The sequence below is a fragment of the Amphiura filiformis genome, chromosome 12 (genome assembly GCF_039555335.1).
Source record: "Amphiura filiformis chromosome 12, Afil_fr2py, whole genome shotgun sequence".
In the NCBI taxonomy this organism is placed as follows: Eukaryota; Metazoa; Echinodermata; class Ophiuroidea; order Amphilepidida; family Amphiuridae; genus Amphiura; species Amphiura filiformis.
In genome coordinates, this window is record NC_092639.1 from 33840631 (window position 1) to 33865695 (window position 25065).

The 25065-nt window shown below is 35.3% G+C and overlaps 4 protein-coding genes across 4 annotated transcripts in view; all 4 read left to right on the top strand.

Moving 5' to 3' along the window:
* LOC140166768 (hyalin-like) overlaps nt 1-9769 on the top strand; it is a 43107-nt gene extending 33338 nt beyond the window's left edge. The window contains exons 5-8 of the mRNA XM_072190261.1: nt 5144-5386; nt 7109-7351; nt 7861-8103; nt 9750-9769. Of these exons, the coding sequence (XP_072046362.1) occupies nt 5144-5386; nt 7109-7351; nt 7861-8103; nt 9750-9769 (749 nt within the window). The remainder of the gene's footprint in view (nt 1-5143; nt 5387-7108; nt 7352-7860; nt 8104-9749) is intronic.
* Nucleotides 9770-9871: 102 nt separating this feature from the next.
* LOC140166769 (hyalin-like) lies at nt 9872-15191 on the top strand. Its single transcript, XM_072190262.1, has 7 exons — nt 9872-10112; nt 10600-10842; nt 11341-11583; nt 11844-12086; nt 14404-14646; nt 14885-15127; nt 15169-15191. The coding sequence occupies exons 1-7, from the start codon at nt 9872-9874 to the stop codon at nt 15189-15191; spliced, it is 1479 nt and encodes a 492-aa protein (XP_072046363.1).
* A 171-nt stretch (nt 15192-15362) lies between these two features.
* LOC140166770 (uncharacterized) overlaps nt 15363-25065 on the top strand; it is a 35161-nt gene continuing 25458 nt past the window's right edge. Inside the window, exons 1-7 of the mRNA XM_072190263.1 lie at nt 15363-15607; nt 16339-16581; nt 19443-19685; nt 21501-21743; nt 22377-22619; nt 23145-23387; nt 24611-24853. Coding sequence (XP_072046364.1) covers nt 16353-16581; nt 19443-19685; nt 21501-21743; nt 22377-22619; nt 23145-23387; nt 24611-24853 — 1444 coding nt within the window. The 5' untranslated portion in view covers nt 15363-15607; nt 16339-16352. The remainder of the gene's footprint in view (nt 15608-16338; nt 16582-19442; nt 19686-21500; nt 21744-22376; nt 22620-23144; nt 23388-24610; nt 24854-25065) is intronic.
* LOC140165512 (hyalin-like) lies at nt 16745-19021 on the top strand. Its single transcript, XM_072188801.1, has 6 exons — nt 16745-16751; nt 16845-17087; nt 17296-17538; nt 17773-18015; nt 18279-18521; nt 18768-19021. Exons 1-6 carry the CDS (start codon nt 16745-16747, stop codon nt 19019-19021), a joined length of 1233 nt encoding a protein of 410 aa, XP_072044902.1.

Sequence of the window (25065 nt, forward strand, 5' to 3'; positions counted from 1 at the left end):
TAATATTTTCTGTGAACTTGATCTAAAAATCATCTTAAAAAACCTTTTGCAGCAAAATATGCTGAGATTGGGCAAAATGTACTCTTTTTCTTCTCAGCCTCAGAAGTCACCTTAAAGTAGTGCTACAGACCGTGTAATATATTTTATCCATAGGGAGAAAAACTGGGAATCACACTCTCTTGGAAACCATGCATGCCCGCTTCGCTTGCTATTCGAGGGGCATTGCGGTTTGCGAATAGGGCTTGTGCCCCCTCAATCGCGAGTAGTCTTTGACAAAGAGTTGCAATGCAAGTTTGAGGGTCTATTTTCTTCATTAGTGTGGAATGCTACTTTGTTCATGTTTAAAGGGTAACTCCATGTGGAGACACTGTTGGCAAGTCAAGTTCATGTATAGGCCTTAAACTTCTATTCAAGCTATAACATGCTACTCTCTTTCATTACAAGTCCAATGATAAACCCACCCAAAAAGTATTTATGTTTTACCAGAACTCATTAGGGTTGCATAAATTGTGTGCTTGATTGATTTGGTGTTGTGCTCCCTCATATACCCGGTGGGTTCAGTTTGTATTTAAAGGTAGGACGTATGACCGTTCCAGGATTTGAAAATGACCCCTATTTCACGGGGAATCAAGGACATTTGCAGCAATTTTACCCCCTATTTTGCGCGAAATCAAGGACAATTTGCCCCCAAATACCTCCCCTATTTTTATCATTTTGAGGACGCATTTTCATTTCACCCCCTTATCACGAGGAATCAAAGACATTTTTCCGAAATAAATACCCCTATTTTTACCATTTCAAGGGCGCTTTTGAATTTTACCCCTATTTCACGCGCGAAATGAGGACAATAACGAAAACTGTAGCAGTAAAACGCGGACGAAAGTCTTAGAAATACACCCTATTTTTCATTTCAAGGACAATTTTGCTCCAAAACACCCCTAATTTGGACAATCGCGAACAATTTTGTCCTAGAAAATTCCGCGGACATTTCTTGAAAAGTACCCCTAATTGGAACCATCATGCGTACACATTGTCAGTGAAGACTGAACCCACCATAAAAGCACCAATTTTCAAAATCTGAAAAATTGTTTTCTGAAGTCATACGTCCAATACACAAAACCAGTTGAAATCCACACTCTCCCTAAGAAAGACATGACCTTAAACTTCCACACAGGGAGTGTGAATTTCAAATGGGGTTGAATAAGTGATTCCATTTGAAATCTACACCTCCTGTGTGGGAGATTAAGGTCATGTCTTCTATAGAGGCCATCAGCCTTTCGCCATCTTGTGGGTACAAATGATACGCGTGTTCATGCGCCAGACACTACGCGCAGGGCGCAGCTTGCCACACAGCTGTTTTCACGCATCGACGCAGTCATTTTGCTGTTCACGCAAGGAGATCGAACGACCATCGCAGCGTGTACCCACAAGATAGCGGCATATGACGTCACGCTGACGGCCTCTATAGGGCTGTATGGATTTCAACTGGAATAGCCCAATGTTAGGGACCGTTCATAAAAAAGGGGGCTCTGAAATTGTTTATTCATCTGAAGGGGGAGCCTTAATTTTTCTTGTAGAACATGAGTTTACACTATTTTCTGTGGGGTTGACGTTTATTTTTCATGGCCAAAAAGGTGGGGGGCCTGAAAATGATTTTATGTCAGAAAGGGGGGGGGGGGGTCTAGAAAAAAATGTGAATTATACTTTTCACATCAGAAAATAAAAGGAAATTGTCATATTAGGGGTGTTATATGACCAGGAAGTACCATGCCTTAAATTAAAATCACCTTCCATCCTTCATAGAAATACTGAATGGTTTAATGTATGTAAGCAATAACCCCAAAAGAATACCTAACATTAATTTGCTCAGCTTTCATGTAATTGATAACAATACTTGTGATTACAAGTGTTAACACACTACATACCATAATAGTGTCTGGTTTTATAAAGATATAAAGCAGGCAACCTTGCAAGAGTTTTAGGCCCGGTGTCGTCACTTAACATTCAAAGGCGTAACGCATGATCGTTCCCTAAGTCAAAAATACCCCCTATTTTGCGCGGTTTCAAGAACATTTTCGTCATTTTTTACCCCTATTTTACACGAAAACGGGTACAAATTAGCCTTAAAAAATACCCCTATTTTTTGCATTTCAAGTACACTTTTACAAAAGTACCCCTTTTTTAACATTTCAAGAACACACACAAAAAGCTACAAAAACACTTGTTCTGATTCATTTTCTTTTCTGAGGAGAACTCTGTTGTCCTTTTAATATATAAATGAGGAAAATTACAGAAAAATATATACAAATACATCCAATAGGATGCTTCAAACTCGTCACAATCGCGGCACTATTTCTGGCATTTGCCACGAACAATTCCTTTATGATCAGCTTGATCAGGTGCCATTTCAAGAGTTTGTGGTCCGGTTTAGGGGTACCCAGTTTGTCAAGGCTCCGGAGGCCGGGCGCGTCATTAATAAAGCCGATGAAAAAAGTCTCATGGAATCAGCGGCCAAACTGGGTAAGTCCCCAGTGACGTAATCGGTGTAAACAAACCATGAAGCAAATAAAACCGAGTCGAGCGTGTTGCTGAATATTTAAGCCGGGATATTAGGAAGGCAAAAAAGTTTCACAAAAGAGAAATCCGGGAGTAAATTGAGCGAGAAATGGTAAGATTTCTTGGGATTTCAACATTATCAATTTATCATGATTCACAAAATATACCCTATTTTTAATTTCGAGTACACCGTCGTCAAAAACAACCCTATTTTTAAACATTTTATGTTCGCGAACATAGTTTAAAAATAACCCCTTTTTTCGCGAAATTGGGAACGATCATGCGTACATATAGTCAATGTTAAGTGACGACACCGGGGTTTTAGGCCTACACAGGCACAAAGAAAATACCACATGCTTACTTGGTTTTATCAGAGAAGATGTAATAAAGAGGAGGGTCAACGGAATTATATCCTTGAGATAATCCCGTATGTAATCCTGTCGCATCTATTCATAGTCCTTTATTCTCAAGTAGTTAGACATCCACTTGAAATATCCTATGATGTTATGTGTGTGACCGCCCATGGTTGACCAATTTTCACTTCAGAATTGAAAATATTTCCAATGTTTCTATAAAGAATTTGTTAAAAAGTATGAAACGCGTGTGTTAAGGACCTGCTGCTTGGATGGGATACCACATGTGGATAATACAATAAATAAATCGAGTGCTGTAAAATTTTCCCCCAAATCCATTGTTTTTGTAAATATATAAATTTCTAAAGAAGAAATTTTTAGGATTTTTTTAGATAGGTGATGATTGTTGATCATTTCTATTTTATTGTTTTATGTATTTTCCTGTCATTTCCTGCCAACATAATAAAGATATTCTGATAATTGATAACATTCTTTATCATAAATAATAGAGTCTGAAAGTGGCAACAAGTAGCAAAAATTATAATTTGCCATGGAACTTCAGTCATATTTTATCTGAAATCTGACAAGATGACAGGGTCTGCATGCATGGTGTGTATGGCATGATGACATGCACACACTGACCTATCCCTAAAAGCAGTTAGCTGCAACTTGTGTATCACACCAATCCCGGGTTCAAACCCTATTGTGGTCTTCTATTGTAAAGCTGCTAAATAGGGTGATTCATCATTTACTTTGAGTGAGCGGTCTCACACATATTCTGTTTGAGGATAGCTTGATCAACCTCCTCTTTATTACATCTTCTCTGGTTTTATATAAAAAGAAATCCTTCAAACAGCTTTACTCTACAGTTATTTTAACACCACAACCAAAAGCACCTGGTTTTATATTAAAAAGGTAACTGTTAAGCAGATTTAGGCCTAATTGTTAGAATGAGGGTGATCCAAGGTTGATCTAATCTTTGGATTGAGGTTGCTGCACGTTGCCAGAAAATGTGAGCTTTGGTCTGAATTTTGTTACTTTTTTATTGGAAGAAAACACAATCTACCTTAGCAGGGCACTGAATGAATGAAAGCAGACATTGTAACTACTGTGTTCAATCCATTAACCCCCTCTAAGTTCAAACCCAGTGACTTTTGATGTTGTAAAACTAGTTATAAGTTCAAATTTGTTTGATTGCAGATTACCATTCTAGTAAAGTAAGGCTAATGAAAGCCGGGGGGCAGCCACTCATGTATAAAAGTTGTAAGCATCCGTGTGGATTAACTTTCAAAAATGACCCTTAAGCTAGGAATGTTGAATATTTCTCAAGCTAACCCTATAAAAAAGATTTTACTCCAATAAAAACATCCAAAGCGAATAATTGGTTTGAAAGTTAGCCTGAACAAGGATGCACAGTAACACATTCTACACACATGTTTGGTCTTATAATGAAAGGCAGAAAAATAATGAAAAACTTACCTTACTTATTTTCAGAAATTATGTGATGGGAAACTCAAGGTCGACTGTCAGTAGTAGCCTAATGGTCATTCCCATTAAAATGGGGAATTACCATTAGGCTACTGACAGTCAATCTTGAGTTCCAAATGTTTTCAACTCAGACAACTAAGAGCCAGTAAATGTCCTTCACATCAAGTAGCACATTATATAAACAATATTAGCTCATTGGGACCACAAAAGTATACTTCAGACTTATAGACGTTATAGGCGTCATAGCCTCATAGGCCCAAAATTGAATCATTATTAGCATATATTAGCTTGAGCTTTTATGGGTTTTATTATTGCCATAAGGAATTACTTGCAAAATGAAAATAAGCAGTTACTTTAAACCAATTAACATGTGTATGTCATTTTCAATCTGTTTGTAAATGTAAATGTGAAATACTTGAGTAAATGTAGTCTCAGTGTCACATAAGTTTAAAAATAAAATTGTCATGACAAATTATGTATTTCAAGTCTAGGAACTTTGCTTGGTTTGGATATAATGTTGCTTTAGATTAGATTAGATTTATTAATGTCTTTTCACTCATTACATGATACAAGAATAATACATTATAATATAATGATAATAATAACTATGGAAAATGCATAATCTTGGGACTGGTTGAGCTGACACATATTTGTGATGGATTATGCATGTTATATAAAAATAAGTCATTTAAGTTTTTCAAAATATGTGGTAAAAACATTTTTCCATTGGTTGTTTTCCCGCACAGACAATGAAGGTCCTGTATTTAGCAACACCCCTAGTGACATCACTGTGGATACAGAATCAGGTCTGTCTTCTGCTGTTGTAACATGGACAGAACCAACAGTGACCGATAACTCAGGAGACTACACAGTAACATCAAATTACAATTCTGGATACAGGTTTCCTTTGGGAACAACCACAGTTAAATATTATGCATGGGATGCAAGTGGCAACAATGTCACTTTTGAATTTAATGTTACTATTGAAGGTAAGTTTGATTGATTTTACCATGTTATTTATTACTAATACCACGGAGGTATATAAATAAATGGAGAATGATCGCCAGAATTCTAATCTCTTAAGTGGAGATTATCCTATTACCTCTATTCAATGAGTCACCAAACTTGAATGACTAGCCACTTCAGCCAAGCTATTGATCTCCAAGATGGTTATGAGACTCTACCATGGTTCATTGATCGTCACTCCCAAAATTTCCTCATAGGAATTGACCCTACATTGACCCGTACCGGAAGGCTTGTAAAAGAGACTGTATAATGAAGTCAGCTAGTCAATAAGCTGTTCAAAGTCGCCAGTTTTGATAGCTTATAGTTTCAATGTATGATTGTGCGAAAACCCGATGAAATTTGGATGTTCTGTTCTCAAGTTATGAAACTGTTTTCAACACTAGTTGTGCCGTAACTTGACAAATATACTTAGTTTTCATGTTCATATATTAAGCTTTTAAGGGGGTCTGAAGGAGTTCAAATATAGTGCAAATGAAAGCAAAACGTTTTTACCTTACAATTGTAAAAAAATTATGTTGGGCCAATTTGGGCCAATTGAGTTAAGAGCGAGTAAAATTTACGGAAGTACTTGAATTCAGCTAAAATCTTTTCAACATCATTAAACTTCTCATTTTATAATAAATAATTATCAGTATTTAGGCCTAAATGATTATTAATATTATTAGGGGCCATCATTTTCTTTGGAGGGGGGTTCCAAATAGGCCTATACCGGGGGGGGGGGGTCATAACCTTTTGGAAAGAAAAATAGGGGGTCATAGCCTAATTTAGTTTTTCAAGAATCATGACCTAAATGTAGGGGGTCACAATATGACCACAGATATAGGCCTACAGATAGGGTGTTTATTTTATTCAAAAAGACTGATTTCAATGCAATTTTTTGGCGAAAATGACATTTTGATATTAAATTTTCTGAAACATGAGCACTTTCCAATAAACATTATAAGTAACTGCATTTAGCACCCCATTGAAAGAAATGACCAGTGAAACAGACTTAACAATGTAATCAGCTTAGCATAATCAATATCCCCTGAAATTGCCTATTCAACAATAATTGGTCATAACCAACGTAGTACAAAAGATGCTTGGCTAGATCATTCTCCATTTATTTATATACCTCCATGCTAATACTATGTAGATATACACTGTTCCACAAAGATAAATAAAAAAATGAGAGATTCACTTCCTTGATCTTTTGGCAAAACCTATCAGGGTTCCATAAAACTGTTGCTTTTAGTTACATCTATAATGGAACATAATATTGATTTGTGGTTTTCTTGTGACCAGTCTAAAAAGAGTGAATACAATTTTTTTGTGAAATTTTCAACAATAATTGGTATATGTTATACTAAACAGGACTGAATCTTAAAAGCGTTTTGCTATCCATTTAGCAGCTGGATTTTGTGTGTTGTTTTTTAATATGTTTTAAAATATTTGAGCTCCTTGACTTGGTTAATATGGTCATTAATAAAAATGTGTCACATTTACAACACAACTCCCTTGACAATCATAGTATGTATTTTCTGTCTCAAAACATTGCTTGGTTTTTTAAATAACTTTGCTTTTCAGTTCATCTTTGGACAGGATGAATGGTCATATTTCTGAGGGATTATGCTTGTTAATATAAAAACAAATTAAGTCATTCAAAATTTGCAGTCATAAACATTTTTACATCATTTATCACACAGATAATGAAGGTCCAGTATTTAGCAACACCCCTAGTGACATCACTGTGGATACAGAATCAGGTCTGTCTTCTGCTGTTGTAACATGGACAGAACCAACAGTGACTGATAACTCAGGAGACTACACAGTAACATCAAATTACAATTCTGGATACAGGTTTCCTTTAGGGACAACCACAGTCAGATATTATGCATGGGATGCAAGTGGCAACAATGTCACTTTTGAATTTAATGTTACTATTGAAGGTAAGTTTGATTGATTTTATGTTTTATTTTCTACTATGTAGATATAAACGTTTTCACAATAATAAATAAAAAAAATGAGAGATTCACTTCCCTGAGATTTTGGCCAGACTTATCAGGGATCTAACAAACTGTTGATAAAAGTGGTTTTCCCAAGTAAAGTGTTGGATGCATGCCGTTAGACCAATAGGCCTATAAAATAAACACAGTGTCAGACAAAAGTCTTTGAACAAGGCAAAAGTTCGAAGTCAGCAAAAACATCTAAATCCAGCGATGCTGAGGTCTTCATCAGTGCTTGGGCCCCAGTAATATAAAATAGCAATACTCAGAGACTCGTTTCTGATTAGAAAACATTAGCACAAACATGTATTTCTAATCAAACTGTTGCTTTCAGTTGCATCTTTAATGGAACATAATTGGTTCACAATTTTCCTGTGACAAGCTTGAAAAAAGTTGATTTTAAAATTTGATTTCTTACTAAACAAATACTCTTACCATTTGTTATATTTCAGACAATGAAGGTCCTGTATTTAGCAACACCCCTAGTGACATCACTGTGGATACAGAATCAGGTCTGTCTACTGCTGTTGTAACATGGACAGAACCAACAGTGACTGATAACTCAGGAGACTACACAGTTACATTAAATTACAATTCTGGATACAGGTTTCCTTTGGGGACAACCACAGTTAAATATTATGCATGGGATGCAAGTGGAAACAATGTCACTTTTGAATTTAATGTTACTATTGAAGGTAAGTTTGATTGATTTTACCATGTTATTTATTACTAATACTATGTAGATATACACTGTTCCACAAAGATAAATAAAAAAATGAGAGATTCACTTCCCTGAGATTTTGGCAAAACCTATCAGGGTTCCATAAAACTGTTGCTTTTAGTTACATCTATAATGGAACATAATATTGATTTGTGGTTTTCTTGTGACCAGTCTAAAAAGAGTGAATACAATTTTTTTGGGTAAATTTTCAACAATAATTGGTATATGTTATACTAAACAGGACTGAATCTTAAAAGGGTTTTGCTATACATTAAGGGATCTAAAATGAGCGTTTATTATGTTTACAGTATTTTTGTGGGACATGAGAGCACCTCAGACCTATCGAATTGCATTCTGAATACTGAAGCATGTCTTTTGATATCAAATAATTTTCATTTTTTGAAAATCACAATATAATACAAATTTTATGACAAATTATAAAAATTTGATATTTTTCAAAATTTTGATATATAACAGTCCTCGAAGTACCGGTAAATATATAAATCTAATGATTCATTCTTAAAGTGTATGTACTAATGTAGCAGGGAGGAAAAGCCGACGGTCAATTGAAAATTTTGACCTTTTATATTGAAGATATGGATTTTTTCCCAAAAGACATAATTTTTTTTTGGTGCTTTGGGAAAAAATCCATATCTTCAATACTGAAAGGTCAAAATTTTCAATTGATCGTCGGCTTTTCATCCCACCTACATACACTTTAAGTATAAATCATCAGATTTATAAAGTTTACTTCAAGTACTGTTAAATATCAAAAATATCAATTTTAATGATTTGCCATAAAATGTGTATTAAATTGCGAATTTCAAAAAATCAAAATTATTTGATATCAGAAGGACATTCTTCGTATTTAGAATGCAATTCGATATGTCTGGTGTGCTTTAATGTCCCACAATAAATACTGTCCAAACGTTCATACCCCACCCCTTAACAAAGAGGATATATGGTATAAACCTATTCTTATTTCTAAGAGTAACTTTGATGATTGTTTCTTGTTTGAAAGCAACGTACGATAACTTATAGTTAAATTCAATACTAATCACTCCCCTAAATTGCAAACGTACTGTCAGTTCAAATATACTTGTTCAATGGAGAATTATGTTATGTTATTAAATCGATCTGCAAGATCTGCTTTTTGTAAGCTTCGTATCAGCGCACATCTGCTCATGGTTGAAAAGAGTCATTATTCCTCACCAAAAATTCCTCCTGAAGATCATCTTTGTACTTTTGCGAGCTTCACGAGGTTGAAGATGAATTCCATTTTGTTATGCGGTGTTCACTTTATAATAATTTGTGTGTTAATTTGTTTGAATTATTTGATATCAGAAAGACATTCTTCGTATTCAGAATGCAATTCGATATGTCTGATGTGCTCTAATGTCCCAAAATAAATACTGTCCAAACGTTCATACCCCACCCCTTAAGCAGCTGGACTTTGTGTGTTGTTTTTTAATATGTTTTAAAATATTTGAGCTCCTTGACTTGGTTAATATGGTCATTAATAAAAATGTGTCACATTTACAACACAACTCCCTTGACAATCATAGTATGTATTTTCTGTCTTAAAACATTGCTTGGTTTTTTAAATAACTTTGCTTTCAGTTCATCTTGGGACAGGATGAATGGTCATATTTCTGAGGGATTATGCTTGTTAATATAAAAACAAATTAAGTCATTCAAAATTTGCAGTCATAAACATTTTCACATCATTTATCACACAGATAATGAAGGTCCAGTATTTAGCAACACCCCTAGTGACATCACTGTGGATACAGAATCAGGATCTGTCTACTGCTGTTGTAACATGGACAGAACCAACAGTGACTGATAACTCAGGAGACTACACAGTAACATCAAATTACAATTCTGGATACAGGTTTCCTTTGGGAACAACCACAGTTAAATATTATGCATGGGATGCAAGTGGCAACAATGTCACTTTTGAATTTAATGTTACTATTGAAGGTAAGTTTGATTGATTTTATGTTTTATTTTCTACTATGTAGATATAAACGTTTTCACAATAATAAATAAAAAAAATGAGAGATTCACTTCCCTGAGATTTTGGCCAGACTTATCAGGGATCTATCAAACTGTTGATAAAAGTGGTTTTCCCAAGTAAAGTGTTGGATGCATGCCGTTAGACCAATAGGCCTATAAAATAAACACAGTGTCAGACAAAAGTCTTTGAACAAGGCAAAAGTTCGAAGTCAGCAAAAACATCTAAATCCAGACAGACAGAGGCACAGACAGAGGCACAGAGTCACAGAGTCACAGACTACCAGTATTATTATATAGATGATAATAATAACTATGGAAAATGCATAATCTTGGGACTGGTTGAGCTGACACATATTTGTGATGGATTATGCATGTTATATAAAAATAAGTCATTTAAGTTTTTCAAAATATGTGGTAAAAACATTTTTCCATTGGTTGTTTTCCCGCACAGACAATGAAGGTCCTGTATTTAGCAACACCCCTAGTGACATCACTGTGGATACAGAATCAGGTCTGTCTACTGCTGTTGTAACATGGACAGAACCAACAGTGACTGATAACTCAGGAGACTACACAGTAACATCAAATTACAATTCTGGATACAGGTTTCCTTTGGGGACAACCACAGTTAAATATTATGCATGGGATGCAAGTGGCAACAATGTCACTTATGAATTTAATGTTACTATTGAAGGTAAGTTTGATAGATTTTATGTTTTATTTTCTACTATGTAGATATAAACATTTTCACAATAATAAATAGAAAATGAGAGATTCACTTCCCTGAGATTTTGGCCAGACTTATCAGGGATCTATCAAACTGTTGAAAAAGTGGTTTTCCAAGTAAAGTGTTGGATGCGTGCCGTTAGACCAATAAGTCTATAAAATAAACGCTGTGTCAGACAAAAGTCTTTGAACATGGCAAAAGTTCGAAGTCAGCAAAAACATCTAAATCCAGCGATGCTTCATCAGTGCTCGGGCCCCAGTAATATAAAATAGAAATACTTGGGGACTCGTTTCTGATTAGAAAACATTAGCACAAACATGTATTTCTAATCAAACTGTTGCTTTCAGTTGCATCTTTAATGGAACATAATTGGTTCACAATTTTCCTGTGACAAGCTTGAAAAAAGTTGATTTTAAAATTTGATTTCTTACTAAACAAATACTCTTACCATTTGTTACATTTCAGACAATGAAGGTCCAGTATTTAGCAGCACCCCTAGTGACATCACTGTGGATACAGAATCAGGTCTGTCTTCTGCTGTTGTAACATGGACAGAACCAACAGTGACCGATAACTCAGGAGACTACACAGTAACATCAAATTACAATTCTGGATACAGGTTTACTTTGGGGACAACAACAGTTAAATATTATGCATGGGATGCAAGTGGGAACAACGTAACTTATGAATTTAATGTTACTATAGAAGGTAAGTTTGATTGATATGTAATATGTTTTATTTACTACTATGTATATATAAAATGTTCCACAATGATAAATAAAAAATCAGAGATTCCCTTCCTTGAGCTTTTGCCAAAACTTACCGGGGATCTATCAAACTGTTACTTTCAGTTGCATCTTTATTGGAGCGTAATTGTTTCATGATGTTCTTGTGACAAGCTTGAAAAAAATTTATTTTAAATTTGATTTCTTACTAAACAAGTACTCCTACCATTTGTTATATTGCAGACAATGAAGGTCCAGTATTTAGCAACACCCCTAGTGACATCACTGTGGATACAGAATCAGGTCTGTCTACTGCTGTTGTAACATGGACAGAACCAACAGTGGCCGATAACTCAGGAGACTACACAGTAACATCAAATTACAATTCTGGATACAGGTTTCCTTTGGGAACAACCACAGTCAAATATTATGCATGGGATGCAAGTGGAAATAATGTCACTTTTGAATTTAATGTTACTATTGAAGGTAAGTTTGATTGATATACGTATTAATTACTACTATGTATATATAAAATGTTCCACAATGATAAATAAAAAATCAGAGATTCCCTTCCTTGAGCTTTTGCCAAAACTTATCGGGGATCTATCAAACTGTTACTTTCAGTTGCATCTTTAATGGAACATGATTGGTTCATGATGTTCCTGTGACAAGCTTAAAAAAATTATTTTAAATCTGATTTCTTACTAAACAATACTCCTACCATTCGTTAAATTGCAGACAACGAAGGCCCAGTATTTAGCAACACCCCTAGTGACATCACTGTGGATACAGAATCAGGTCGGTCTTCTGCTGTTGTAACATGGACAGAACCAACAGTGACTGATAACTCAGGAGACTACACAGTAACATCAAATTACAATTCTGGATACAGGTTTCCTTTGGGGACAACCACAGTTAAATATTATGCATGGGATGTAAGTGGCAACAATGTCACTTTTGAATTTAATGTCACCGTTGAAGGTGAGTTTGATTGATTTTATGTTTTATTTACTACTATGTAGGTATAAACTGTTCCACAATGATAAATAAAAAAGGAGCTTTTGCCAAGACTTTTACAGAGGGATATATCAAACTGTTGCTTTCAGTTGCATCTGCTATAGAACATAAATGGTTTGTGGTTTTTCTGTGACCAGCCTGAAAAAGTTGATTTCAAAATTTGATTACTTCCTAAGCAAACTACTGGTACCATTTGTTATATTTGCAGACAATGAAGATACAATGTTTTCCAACACCCCTAGTGACATCACTGTGGATACAGAATCAGGTCTGTCTTCTGCTGTTGTAACATGGACGGAACCAACAGTAATGGATAACTCGGGAGACTACACAGTAACATCAACTTACAATTCTGGATACAGGTTTCCTTTGGGAACAACCACAGTCAGATATTATGCATGGGATGCAAGTGGAAATAATGTCAATTTTGAATTTAATGTCACTGTTGAAGGTAAGTTTGATTGATTTTATGTTTATTTTCTACTATGTAGATATAAACGGTTTCACAATAAAAAATAAAAAATAAGAGATTCACTTCCCTGAATCAGGGTTCCATAAAACTGTTGCCTTAAGTTACATCTATCTACTATGTAGATATACACTGTTAAACAATGATAAATAAAAAATGAGAGATTCACTTCCATTAATTGGTTTTAAAAAATAGCTTTGCTTTCTGTTCATCTTGGGACTGCATTAACTGTCATATTTGCAAGGGATTATGCTTGTCAATATGAAAACAAATTAAGTCATTCAAAATTTGTGGTCGTTAACAAATTCACATCATTTATCACACAGATAATGAAGGTCCTGTATTTAGCAGCACCCCTAGTGACATCACTGTGGATACAGAATCAGGTCTGTCTACTGCTGTTGTAACATGGACAGAACCAACAGTGACTGATAACTCGGGAGACTACACAGTAACATCAAATTACAATACTGGATACAGGTTTCCTTTGGGGACAACCACAGTCAAATATTATGCATGGGATGCAAGTGGAAATAATGTCACTTTTTACTTTAATGTCACTGTGGAAGGTAAGTTTGATTGATTTTATGTTTTATTTACTACTATGTAGGTATAAACTGTTCCACAATGATAAATAAAAAAGGAGCTTTTGCCAAGACTTTTAAAAGAGGGATATATCAAACTGTTGCTTTCATTTGCATCTGCTATAGAACATAAATGGTTTGTGGTTTTTCTGTGACCAGCCTGAAAAAGTTGATTTTCAAAATTTGATTACTTCCTAAGCAAACTACTGGTACCATTTGTTATATTTGCAGACAATGAAGATACAATGTTTTCCAACACCCCTAGTGACATCACTGTGGATACAGAATCAGGTCTGTCTTCTGCTGTTGTAACATGGACGGAACCAACAGTGATGGATAACTCGGGAGACTACACAGTAACATCAACTTACAATTCTGGATACAGGTTTCCTTTGGGGACAACCACAGTCAAATATTATGCATGGGATGCAAGTGGCAACAATGTCACTTATGAATTTAATGTTACCGTTGAAGGTAAGTTTGATTGATTTTATGTTTTATTTACTATTCTCTAGATAAAAAAACTGTTGCACAATGATAAATATGAAAAGAGAAATTCACTTCCCTGAGCCTTTGTCAAAACTTATCAGGGATCTATCAAACTGTTGCTTTCAGTTGCATCTTTAATGGAACATGGTTGGTTTGTGTTTTTCTTGTGACAATCATTAAAAAAATTTGATTCTAAATTTGATTTCTGACTAAACAAGTACTCCTACCATTTGGTATATTTCAGACAATGAAGGTCCAGTATTTAGCAGCACCCCTAGTGACATCACTGTGGATACAGAATCTGGTCTGGCTACTGCTGTTGTAACATGGACAGAACCAACAGTGACTGATAACTCAGGAGACTACACAGTAACATCAAATTACAATTCTGGATACAGGTTTCCTTTGGGGACATCAACAGTTAAATATTATGCATGGGATGCAAGTGGAAATAATGTCACTTATGAATTTAATGTTACTATTGAAGGTAAGTTTGATTGATTTTATGTTTTATTTACTATTCTCTAGATAAACAAAGTGTTGCACAATGATAAACATGAAATGAGAGATTCATTTCCCTGAGCTTTTGTCAAAACTTATCAGGGATCTATCAAACTGTTGCTGTCATGGTTGGTTTGTGTTTTTCTTGTGACAATCATGACAAAATTTGATTCTAAATTTGATTTCTGACTAAACAAATACTCTTTCCATTTGTTATATTGCAGACAATGAAGATCCATTGTTTTCAAACACCCCTAGTGACATCACTGTGGATACAGAATCAGGTCTGTCTACTGCTGTTGTAACATGGACAGAACCAACAGTGACTGATAACTCAGGAGACTACACAGTAACATCAAATTACAATTCTGGATACAGGTTTCCTTTGGGGACAACCACAGTTAGATATTATGCATGGGATGCAAGTGGAAATAATGTCACTTATGAATTTAATGTTACTATTGAAGGTAAGTTTGATTGATTTTATGTTTTATTTACTATTCTCTAGATAAAAAAAGTGTTGCACAATGATAAACATGAAATGAGAGATTCATTTCCCTGAGCTTTTGTCAAAACTTATCAGGGATCTATCAAACTGTTGCTGTCATGGTTGGTTTGTGTTTTCTTGTGACAATCATGACAAAATTTGATTCTAAATTTGATTTCTGACTAAACAAATACTCTTTCCATTTGTTATATTGCAGACAATGAAGATCCATTGTTTTCAAACACCCCTAGTGACATCACTGTGGATACAGAATCAGGTCTGTCTACTGCTGTTGTAACATGGACAGAACCAACAGTGACTGATAACTCAGGAGACTACACAGTAACATCAAATTACAATTCTGGATACAGGTTTCCTTTGGGGACAACCACAGTTAGATATTATGCATGGGATGCAAGTGGAAATAATGTCACTTTTGAATTTAATGTTACTATTGAAGGTAAGTTTGGTTTGTTTATTTATTACTCTGTTGATAAAACTGTTCCACATTGATGAATTAAAAAGTATTAGTGTCACTTCCCTGGACTTTTGTCAAGACTAAACAGAGTTCTATCAAACTGGTGCTTCAGTTGCATCTTTATTGGAATATAATTAGTTTTGTTGTTTTCCTGTGACCAGCCTGAAAAAAATTTGATTTTAAAATTTGATTTCTTACTAAACAAATGCCTTAATTACCATTTGTTATATTGCAGACAATGAGGATCCGTTGTTTTCCAACACCCCTAGTGACATCACTGTGGATACAGAATCAGGTCTGTCTTCTGCTGTTGTAACATGGACAGAACCAACAGTGACTGATAACTCAGGAGACTACACAGTAACATCAAACTACAATTCTGGATACAGGTTTCCTTTGGGGACAACCACAGTTAAATATTATGCATGGGATGCAAGTGGAAATAATGTCACTCTTGAATTTAATGTCACTGTTGAAGGTAAGTTTGATTGATTTTATGTTTTATTTACTACTATGAAGCTATACTAACCGTTGCACAATGATAAATAAAATGAGCTTTTGTCAAGACTTTTAAAAGAGGGATATATCAAACTGTTGCATCTTTAATAGAACATAAATGGTTTGGGGTTTTCCTGTGACCAGCCTGAAAAAGTTGATTTCAAAATTTGATTTCTTCCTAAGCAAACTACTGGTACCATTTGTTATATTTGCAGACAATGAAGATACAATGTTTTCCAACACCCCTGGTGACATCACTGTGGATACAGAATCAGGTCTGTCTACTGCTGTTGTAACATGGACGGAACCAACAGTGATGGATAACTCAGGAGACTACACTGTAACATCGACTTACAATTCTGGATACAGGTTTCCTTTGGGGACAACCACAGTTAGATATTATGCATGGGATGCAAGTGGCAACAATGTAACCTATGCATTTAATGTTACTGTGGAAGGTGAGTTTAATTGATTTGATTTTATGTTTCATTTACTATTCTCCAGATAAAAAAGTGTTGCACAATGATAAATATGAAATGAGAGATTCACTTCCCTGAGCTTTTGTCAAAACTTATCAGGGATCTATCAAACTGTTGCTTTCAGTTGCATCTTTAATGGAACATGGTTGGTTTGTGTTTTTCTTGTGACAATCCTGATAAAAATTTGATTCTAAATTTGATTTCTTACTAAACAAATACTCTTTCCATTTGTTATATTGCAGACAATGAAGATCCATTGTTTTCCAACACCCCTAGTGACATCACTGTGGATACAGAATCAGGTCTGTCTACTGCTGTTGTGACATGGACAGAACCAACAGTGACTGATAACTCAGGAGACTACACAGTAACATCAAATTACAATTCTGGATACAGGTTTCCTTTGGGGACTACTAGAGTTAGATATTATGCATGGGATGCAAGTGGAAATAATGTCACCTCTGAATTTAATGTTACTATTGAAGGTAAGTTTGGTTTGTTTATTTATCACTCTGTCGATAAAACTGTTACGCAATGATTAATTAAAAATTGTGAGAGTCACTTTCCTGGGCTTTTGTCAAGACTACAAGACCAAACAGTTTGGTTTTGTAGTTTTCCTATGACAAGCCTGAAAAAAGTTGATTTCAAAATTTTTTTTCCTATTAAAAAATGCTCTTACCATTTGTATTTCAGACAATGAAGATCCATTGTTTTCCAACACCCCTAATGACATCACTGTGGATACAGAATCAGGTCTGTCTTCTGCTGTTGTAACATGGACAGAACCAACAGTGACTGATAACTCAGGAGACTACACAGTAACATCAAATTACAATTCTGGATACAGGTTTCCTTTGGGGACAACAACAGTTAAATATTATGCATGGGATGCAAGTGGTAACAATGTCACTTTTGAATTCAATGTCACTGTGGAAGGTAAGTTTGATTGATTTTTATGTTTTGTTTACTACTATGAAACTATAAACCGTTGCACAATGATAAATAAAATGAGCTTTTGTCAAAACTTTTAAAAGAGGGATATATCAAACTGTTGCATCTCTAATAGAACATAAATGGTTTGGGGTTTTCCTGTGACCAGCCTGAAAAAGTTGATTTCAAAATTTGATTTCTTCCTAAGCAAACTACTGGTACCATTTGTTATATTTGTAGACAATGAAGATACAATGTTTTCCAACACCCCTGGTGACATCACTGTGGATACAGAATCAGGTCTGTCTACTGCTGTTGTAACATGGACGGAACCAACAGTGATGGATAACTCGGGAGACTACACAGTAACATCGACTTACAATTCTGGATACAGGTTTCCTTTGGGGACAACAACAGTTAGATATTATGCATGGGATGCAAGTGGCAACAATGTAACCTATGCATTTAATGTTACTGTTGAAGGTGAGTTTAATTGATTTGATTTTATGTTTCATTTACTATTCTCCAGATAAAAAACTTTTCCACAATGATTAATATGAAATGAGAGATTCTATTCCTTGAGCTTTTGTCAAAACTTATCAGGGATCTATCAAACTGTTGCTTTCAGTTGCATCTTTAATGGAACATGGTTGGTTTGTGTTTTTCTTGTGACAATCCTGATAAAAATTTGATTCTAAATTTGATTTCTTACTAAACAAATACTCTTTCCATTTGTTATATTGCAGACAATGAAGATCCATTGTTTTCCAACATCCCTAGTGACATCACTGTGGATACAGAATCAGGTCTGTCTACTGCTGTTGTAACCTGGACAGAACCAACAGTGACTGATAACTCAGGAGACTACACAGTGACATCAAATTACAATTCTGGATACAGGTTTCCTTTGGGGACTACTAGAGTTAGATATTATGCATGGGATGCAAGTGGCAACAATGTCACTTTTGAATTTAATGTTACTATTGAAGGTAAGTTTGGTTTGTTTATTTATCACTCTGTCGATAAAACTGTTTCTCAATGATTAATTAAAATGTATGAGAGTCGCTTCCCTGGGCTTTTGTCTAAACATGGTTCTATCAAACTGGTGCTTCAGTTGCATCTTTATTAGAATATAATTAGTTTTTTGGTTTTCCTGTGACAGCATGAAAAAAATTGATTTCAAAATTTGATTTCTTACTAAACAAATGCCCTAATTACCATTTATTGTATTGCAGACAATGAGGATCCATTGTTTTCAAACACCCCTAGTGACATCACTGTGGATACAGAATCAGGTCTGTCTACTGCTGTTGTAACATGGACAGAACCAACAGTGACTGATAACTCAGGAGACTACACAGTAACATCAAATTACAATTCTGGATACAGGTTTCCTTTGGGAACAACCACAGTTAAATATTATGCATGGGATGCAAGTGGGAATAATGTCACTTTTGAATTTAATGTCACTGTGGAAGGTGAGTTTTGATTTGCATTACCTTTAGTACATACTTTCGAACAGTGTTGCTAACAATGGGCTATTCCATTTAAAATCCACACTACCCCTGTGGAAGATTTTGGAAATATCTTCAATAGGGGGGGTATAAATTTCAAATGGAATGAACACATTTGGCAGCTCCCTTTGAATTTCATACACCCCCTGAGAAAGATTCAACTTTAATCTTCCACAGAGGGAGGGCAAGTTTCAAATAGAGTTGGTTAATGTGCTAGTTCCATTTGAAATTCATACTCCTTCTGTGGAAGATATTTCCAAAATCTTCCACAGGGGTAGTGTGGATTTTAAATGGAATAGCCCAATATTGATGATTCTTGAATATTATTTTCAATTATGCGTTATCAAAAACATTTCCAGTTGATTAAATTTTGTTTTCTTATTTTCTTATTCACAGACAATGAAAGCCCAGTGTTGTCGAACACACCGAGCGCAATATCAGCATTCACATCCAGTGGACAAAATGGAACTATTGTTACATGGACGGAACCAACAGCGAGTGATAATTCAGGGGTCTACACGATTACTTCAAATTACAATTCTGGATACAGATTTCAAATAGGAACAACCAGAGTTGTATACACTGTATTGGATGCGAGTGGAAACACTGCTTCCTATGCCTTCAATGTTACAGTCATTGGTAAGTGTTTCTGTATTGGATGCGAGTGGAAACACTGCTTCCTATGCATTCAATGTTACAGTCATTGGTAAGTGTTTCTGTATTGGATGCGAGTGGAAACACTGCTTCCTATGCCTTCAATGTTACAGTCATTGGTAAGTGTTTCTGTATTGGATGCGAGTGGAAACACTGCTTCCTATGCATTCAATGTTACAGTCATTGGTAAGTGTCTCTCTGTCTGATAGGCAATGGGCTATTCCATTTAAAATCCACACTACCCCTGTAGAAGATTTAGCTAAAGTCTTCCACAGAGGGAGTATGAGTGTTGAATAAAAATCAAAAGACAATTGGGTAATAACTTCAATTTGAAATACTCACTCCAGTTGTAGAAGATAGAGGTAAAGCCATAATACAGGGGGAGTATGGGTTTCAAAATGATTAACCATGACCAATTAGATTTGAAAAACATACTCCCCCTGTGGAATATATTTCCAAAATCTTCCACAGGGGTAGTGTAAATTTCAAGTGGAATAACCCAATGCTTAAGGAAATCAATCATGTATTAGGTGCAATAAAATTGTTGTCTTGTCCTCCCCCAACCCTAAATATTGCAAATTCAGTGTCAGGTTTTAATTTTCTTTCCATTCAAAATGTGAATTTGTCAAATTATTTTTTTGATCTTTTTAATGGTAAATATTGAAATATGCAATATAATGATTTGGCTACTGATTTGTTGAAGCTCAAAAAAGATGGCAGTAATTTACCAATAAAGCCCTTTTATGAAATATCATAATGATATGGATGATTTAAAAAACAGCCATATATTAGTTCTGGAACTAAGTAAAAGAATCTATATTTTCCTACAAACTTTTCATCATACATGAACAGGCAATGAGAGTGTGTCTCAATATCACTGAGTCAACAAGAGTATAACTAATATAGACTGGGGAAACACTAGTTAAATTTTTGCCAAAAAAAACCCCCTTTTTGCATGTCTAGTGAAAGGAAGTGTACGGCAGTCACAACATCATGTCTTACATGTTAGAAAAATAATTATCAAGCACGAATCACATGGTTTTATTTAGTAAACTAACTCATATTGACCATAAAAAACAGCTGGCTCTCAAAATGCTATATTCATAATTACCACGCCAAAATTGTATAGAGCAATGTCATCATGGTTCTTTGTGCTCATTTGTCGGCAGCCTTTATTGTATTATTGGGACGTCATTGCTCTAGACAATTTTGGCAATATTCAGAATTTTGAATATCGTGTGTTGAGAGCCGGCTGTTTTTATTCATTTTTATGGTCAATAAGACTTTGTTTAAAGTGAAACCATGTGATTCATGCTTGATAATTATTTTTCTAACATAATGTTGTGATTGCTGTACACTTCCTTTAAAATATTGTAAAAAAACACCCTTTTTTGCATGTCTTAATACTTCTTTGTTTTGCATTTTGTGTTTTAACAAGTGATGACTCGCTTAACCATCATAAAATGTATTCACACAAATCGTCGGTCACATCACATACAGACCTATAAGTTTAATACCATTTTAAATAAAATTGTTTCACATACAGAGCTTATAACTTTAATACCATGTTACACAATGTTACTCAAAAGATTCACCAAAATTAGTACTTTCAAGTGTTTTGTTCATAAAGACTCCCTTTCAGGAAAATTAATTTAGCTTGAGGCTAAGTTAGTTTGAGGCTAATTCTAAAACCAGCATTGTATAGCTTTGTATGTGAAAAACTTTTGTCCGATTCCGTATAGAACCCTATGTGATGTGACTGACGAAATATCATTTAATCATGGTTTGCTTATATTACAGACAATGAAGCCTCCATGTTCTCTGATACGCCCGGTGACATTACCGTCAACACTGAGTCTGGTTTAGCTACTGCCAGCGTAACATGGACAGAACCGACAGTGACTGATAACTCAGGGGTGTACACAGTAACATCAAATTATCAATCTGGAGAGAGTTTTGGTATAGGTATAACACAAGTGATCTATTCTGCTTGGGATGAACAAGGAAACTATGCTTCATTTTCATTTAATATTACTGTTATAGGTGAGTTTGAATTCAATATATATATTAGCTTTAAGTTTGTATATTCCTTTCTCTCTGTTAGTCACGGTTGAGTGCTTTTGTTTCTTACAAAAATCAAATTGGTATCACATTTGAATCATTTGATAGGGATTTTATGGTTAAAAATTCAATCTACCAAGATTTTCTTCCACTCATCTCACAGATTTTCTTCATTCTCATCATTATTCCTGTGTATACTTGAAAGATTATTGCAGTCCATGTATGTTCAGAATAAGATTCATACAATCTTCATAGTTTCTATTAGGATGGAAATTATAGCACTTCTATTCAGCCTTTTCCAATTTGTCCTAAATCTCACTTATTGTATATAATACTATGGGAGTTTGGCAGTTCAGGAAATTCTGGTATAAGGTGTGCAGTGTCTGTCTCACAAAAGGGAAACCTGAGCACATTACACTACACATCTTACAAAGTACACACTTTTTCTGAAACAGTAGGGATCATCTCCAGGTCAAAGGCATATTTATTCTACTGGAATTAAATTTCTGTTTTACATACAATGCACTTTGAATAAAGATACACTTGCAAATCTGGTGAATATTTAATGATATCACAACCTGTTTTTTTTGTCTCAAATTAATTTCATCTTTTCAGACAATGAAAGTCCGCTGCTCCTCAACACACCAAGTTCAATCATAGCAGACATAGACTTTGGACAAAATTACGCCACTGTAACATGGACAGAACCAACAGTGACCGATAACTCTGGTTTCTACACATTAACCTCAACCCATAGCTCTGGTTCACAGTTTAGTTATGGAGTCACAACGGTGACTTACACTGCAGTTGACGAGAGTGGAAATACTGTCTCGTATTCATTTAATGTTACCGTTCAAGGTCAGTAAATCAATGTTGTAAATAAGTCTTGCAACTTTGGTATTGAAGAACTTGTAGTAAGAAGTTAGTACACTAGCAGATTCCTATTGTGGCCACCTGCACAGGTACACCGTACTATTCAGTAGCAGGAGCAGGGGAGTACCATTGTAGTACCAGTGCAGTATCACTACTAATGGGTCCTGTGCAGTAACAACATTGGTTCTGTTAGGTACTTTGTCTGTAGCATTGGCAATGGTGTATACCTGTGCAGGCGGCTGCAATAGGGATCTTGTAGTATAGTATTAGGAGCATGCAGTCACTCTTGAGCATGGTGCTTGGAATGTAAGGCTGCTGCTTATGATGATGATTCGGATAAGGATGATATGACAATTTTGCTACTGATGATTGATGATGGTTGTGTTGATGATTGATGATGAGGATGACAAAGACGATGGTAGCATTTGAAAGCATAATATTGGCAGCCTTGAAACTCATTTCACAATGTCTTACATTGTGACTCTTCTTTTATTCTTCCCCAATATACAGATGTTGACCCACCTGTATTCACCAATCTCGTTGGTGACGTCACACAGAGTACAGATTCTGGTCTTGCTACAGCTAATGTAACATGGACAGAACCAACAGTGACTGATAAATCAGGAATTTACACAGTAACATCGAGTTACACCCCTGGATCAACTTTTAGTTTAGGAATTACAACTGTAACATACAGTGCAGTGGATTGGAGAGGCAACACAGCAGAATATTCATTTGATATTGATGTAGTAGGTCAGTATTAACTCTCTCCATGCGGGTGTTGACTGCAGATGACAAAATTCAAATGAACAAAAAAAAAAGGAAGGTTTTATTTCAAACTCTAATGGTGACCCGCAGGTCAAATTGCTAGAATTGAACATTAAACACAACTAAACAAACACAATGCAATTTGCAGGCAGCAGCTTAATCAGCGCCAATATTGCAACATTGAAACAAACAACTATACAAACATCCAATCCAACCCAACCCCATCCCCCAGTAGGCAATGAGGATAAAGTGCCTTGCCCAAGGACACAGCACGTTGGCACGAGCGGGGCTCGAACTCACAACCTATGAATTATGAGTCGGGTGCCTTATCCACTTGGCCACTCGTGCTCCCCAAATAATTTTTACAAATTCAAAAATCTCAGAATTGTACATTTTCATGACCATATTTGGAATCAGTATGAAAAATACATCAAAATGAGTACAAACAAGCCTAGTATTGGTTCAGAGGCTCTTAAGATAGCTCTTGATATTTTGAGAAAATATCAAAACCTTGGCTTTTTATGTTGAAGCCTATACAGAGCATAAAGATGAATAGTATTATTTTCTTCGGGACATAGGGATATTATGGTGTGTAATGTGGTCCAAAATAGTAACAAATTGTCTGTGAATGATAGGTTTACATGTAATTTAATGCATTAGCAATTTTCTGTTGCATTTGTATTGTTTTATCTTCCAAGACCAATCTTGATATTAGTGATGTAATTGGTTAATTATTCCACACACAGGTTAATTATTCCACATACACTAAAACTGAACTACCCGATTCCTATTGCTGGCACCCCCATAAGTACACTGCTGCCCAGCTACTTTGTGGCTTTTCACCAGTGCAGTACCAGTCCAGTACCAGTGTGGGTACTGTACATATGATTCTGATGTGTGTACTCTAAGAGTGCCTACACAGGTACTCTGTAGTACCAATGAAGTATCTATGTGGTAGTGTACCTCTGGTGAGGCAGCAATACAAATCTGGTAGTGTACCTTTGATACTGAATGTAGTTCCATGCCTCAATAAACAAGTGATAATTCATTTTATTGTTTGTGTATAAATTTCCAAACCTTTAAATTTTATCCTGAAGTCCACCAAATACCATTTCAAAGGTTTTAAAGTTTCAAAAGTTTACAAATCAAGCTTGGAGTGATTACTACTTTCTAATCGATATGATTTCTCCCCAAATCTGACATTACAGACGATGAACCACCAACCTTCCTCACCACTGTCAGCGACCTGTTTGAATATGCCGACTTGGGCCTAGACCACACCAGAATAACGTGGACAGTACCAACTGCCATCGATAACTCGGGCGTGTATACAATAACAACAACTCAACGATCAGGAAGTGATTTCCAAATAGGCGACACCAATGTTACTTACACTGCGGTAGACAGCTCTGGCAACACTGCTTCTTTCTCTTTCATAGTCACTATAAATGGTAAGATCAGTGTCTTCATTTGCTTGAACAAAAATATTTGAATAATTCAAGACTGTAGATCAAAGTTTATTATTGGTGATTTTTTTGATAGGCAAATCCAATGTTTTTTACTCACTTTCTGAGTTTTTGATGACAGGTTATATCATCTTGATCACAGATATCCAGGCTCACTGCACTACCAAAGTTGATTATTTTGAACAAAAACATGCAGG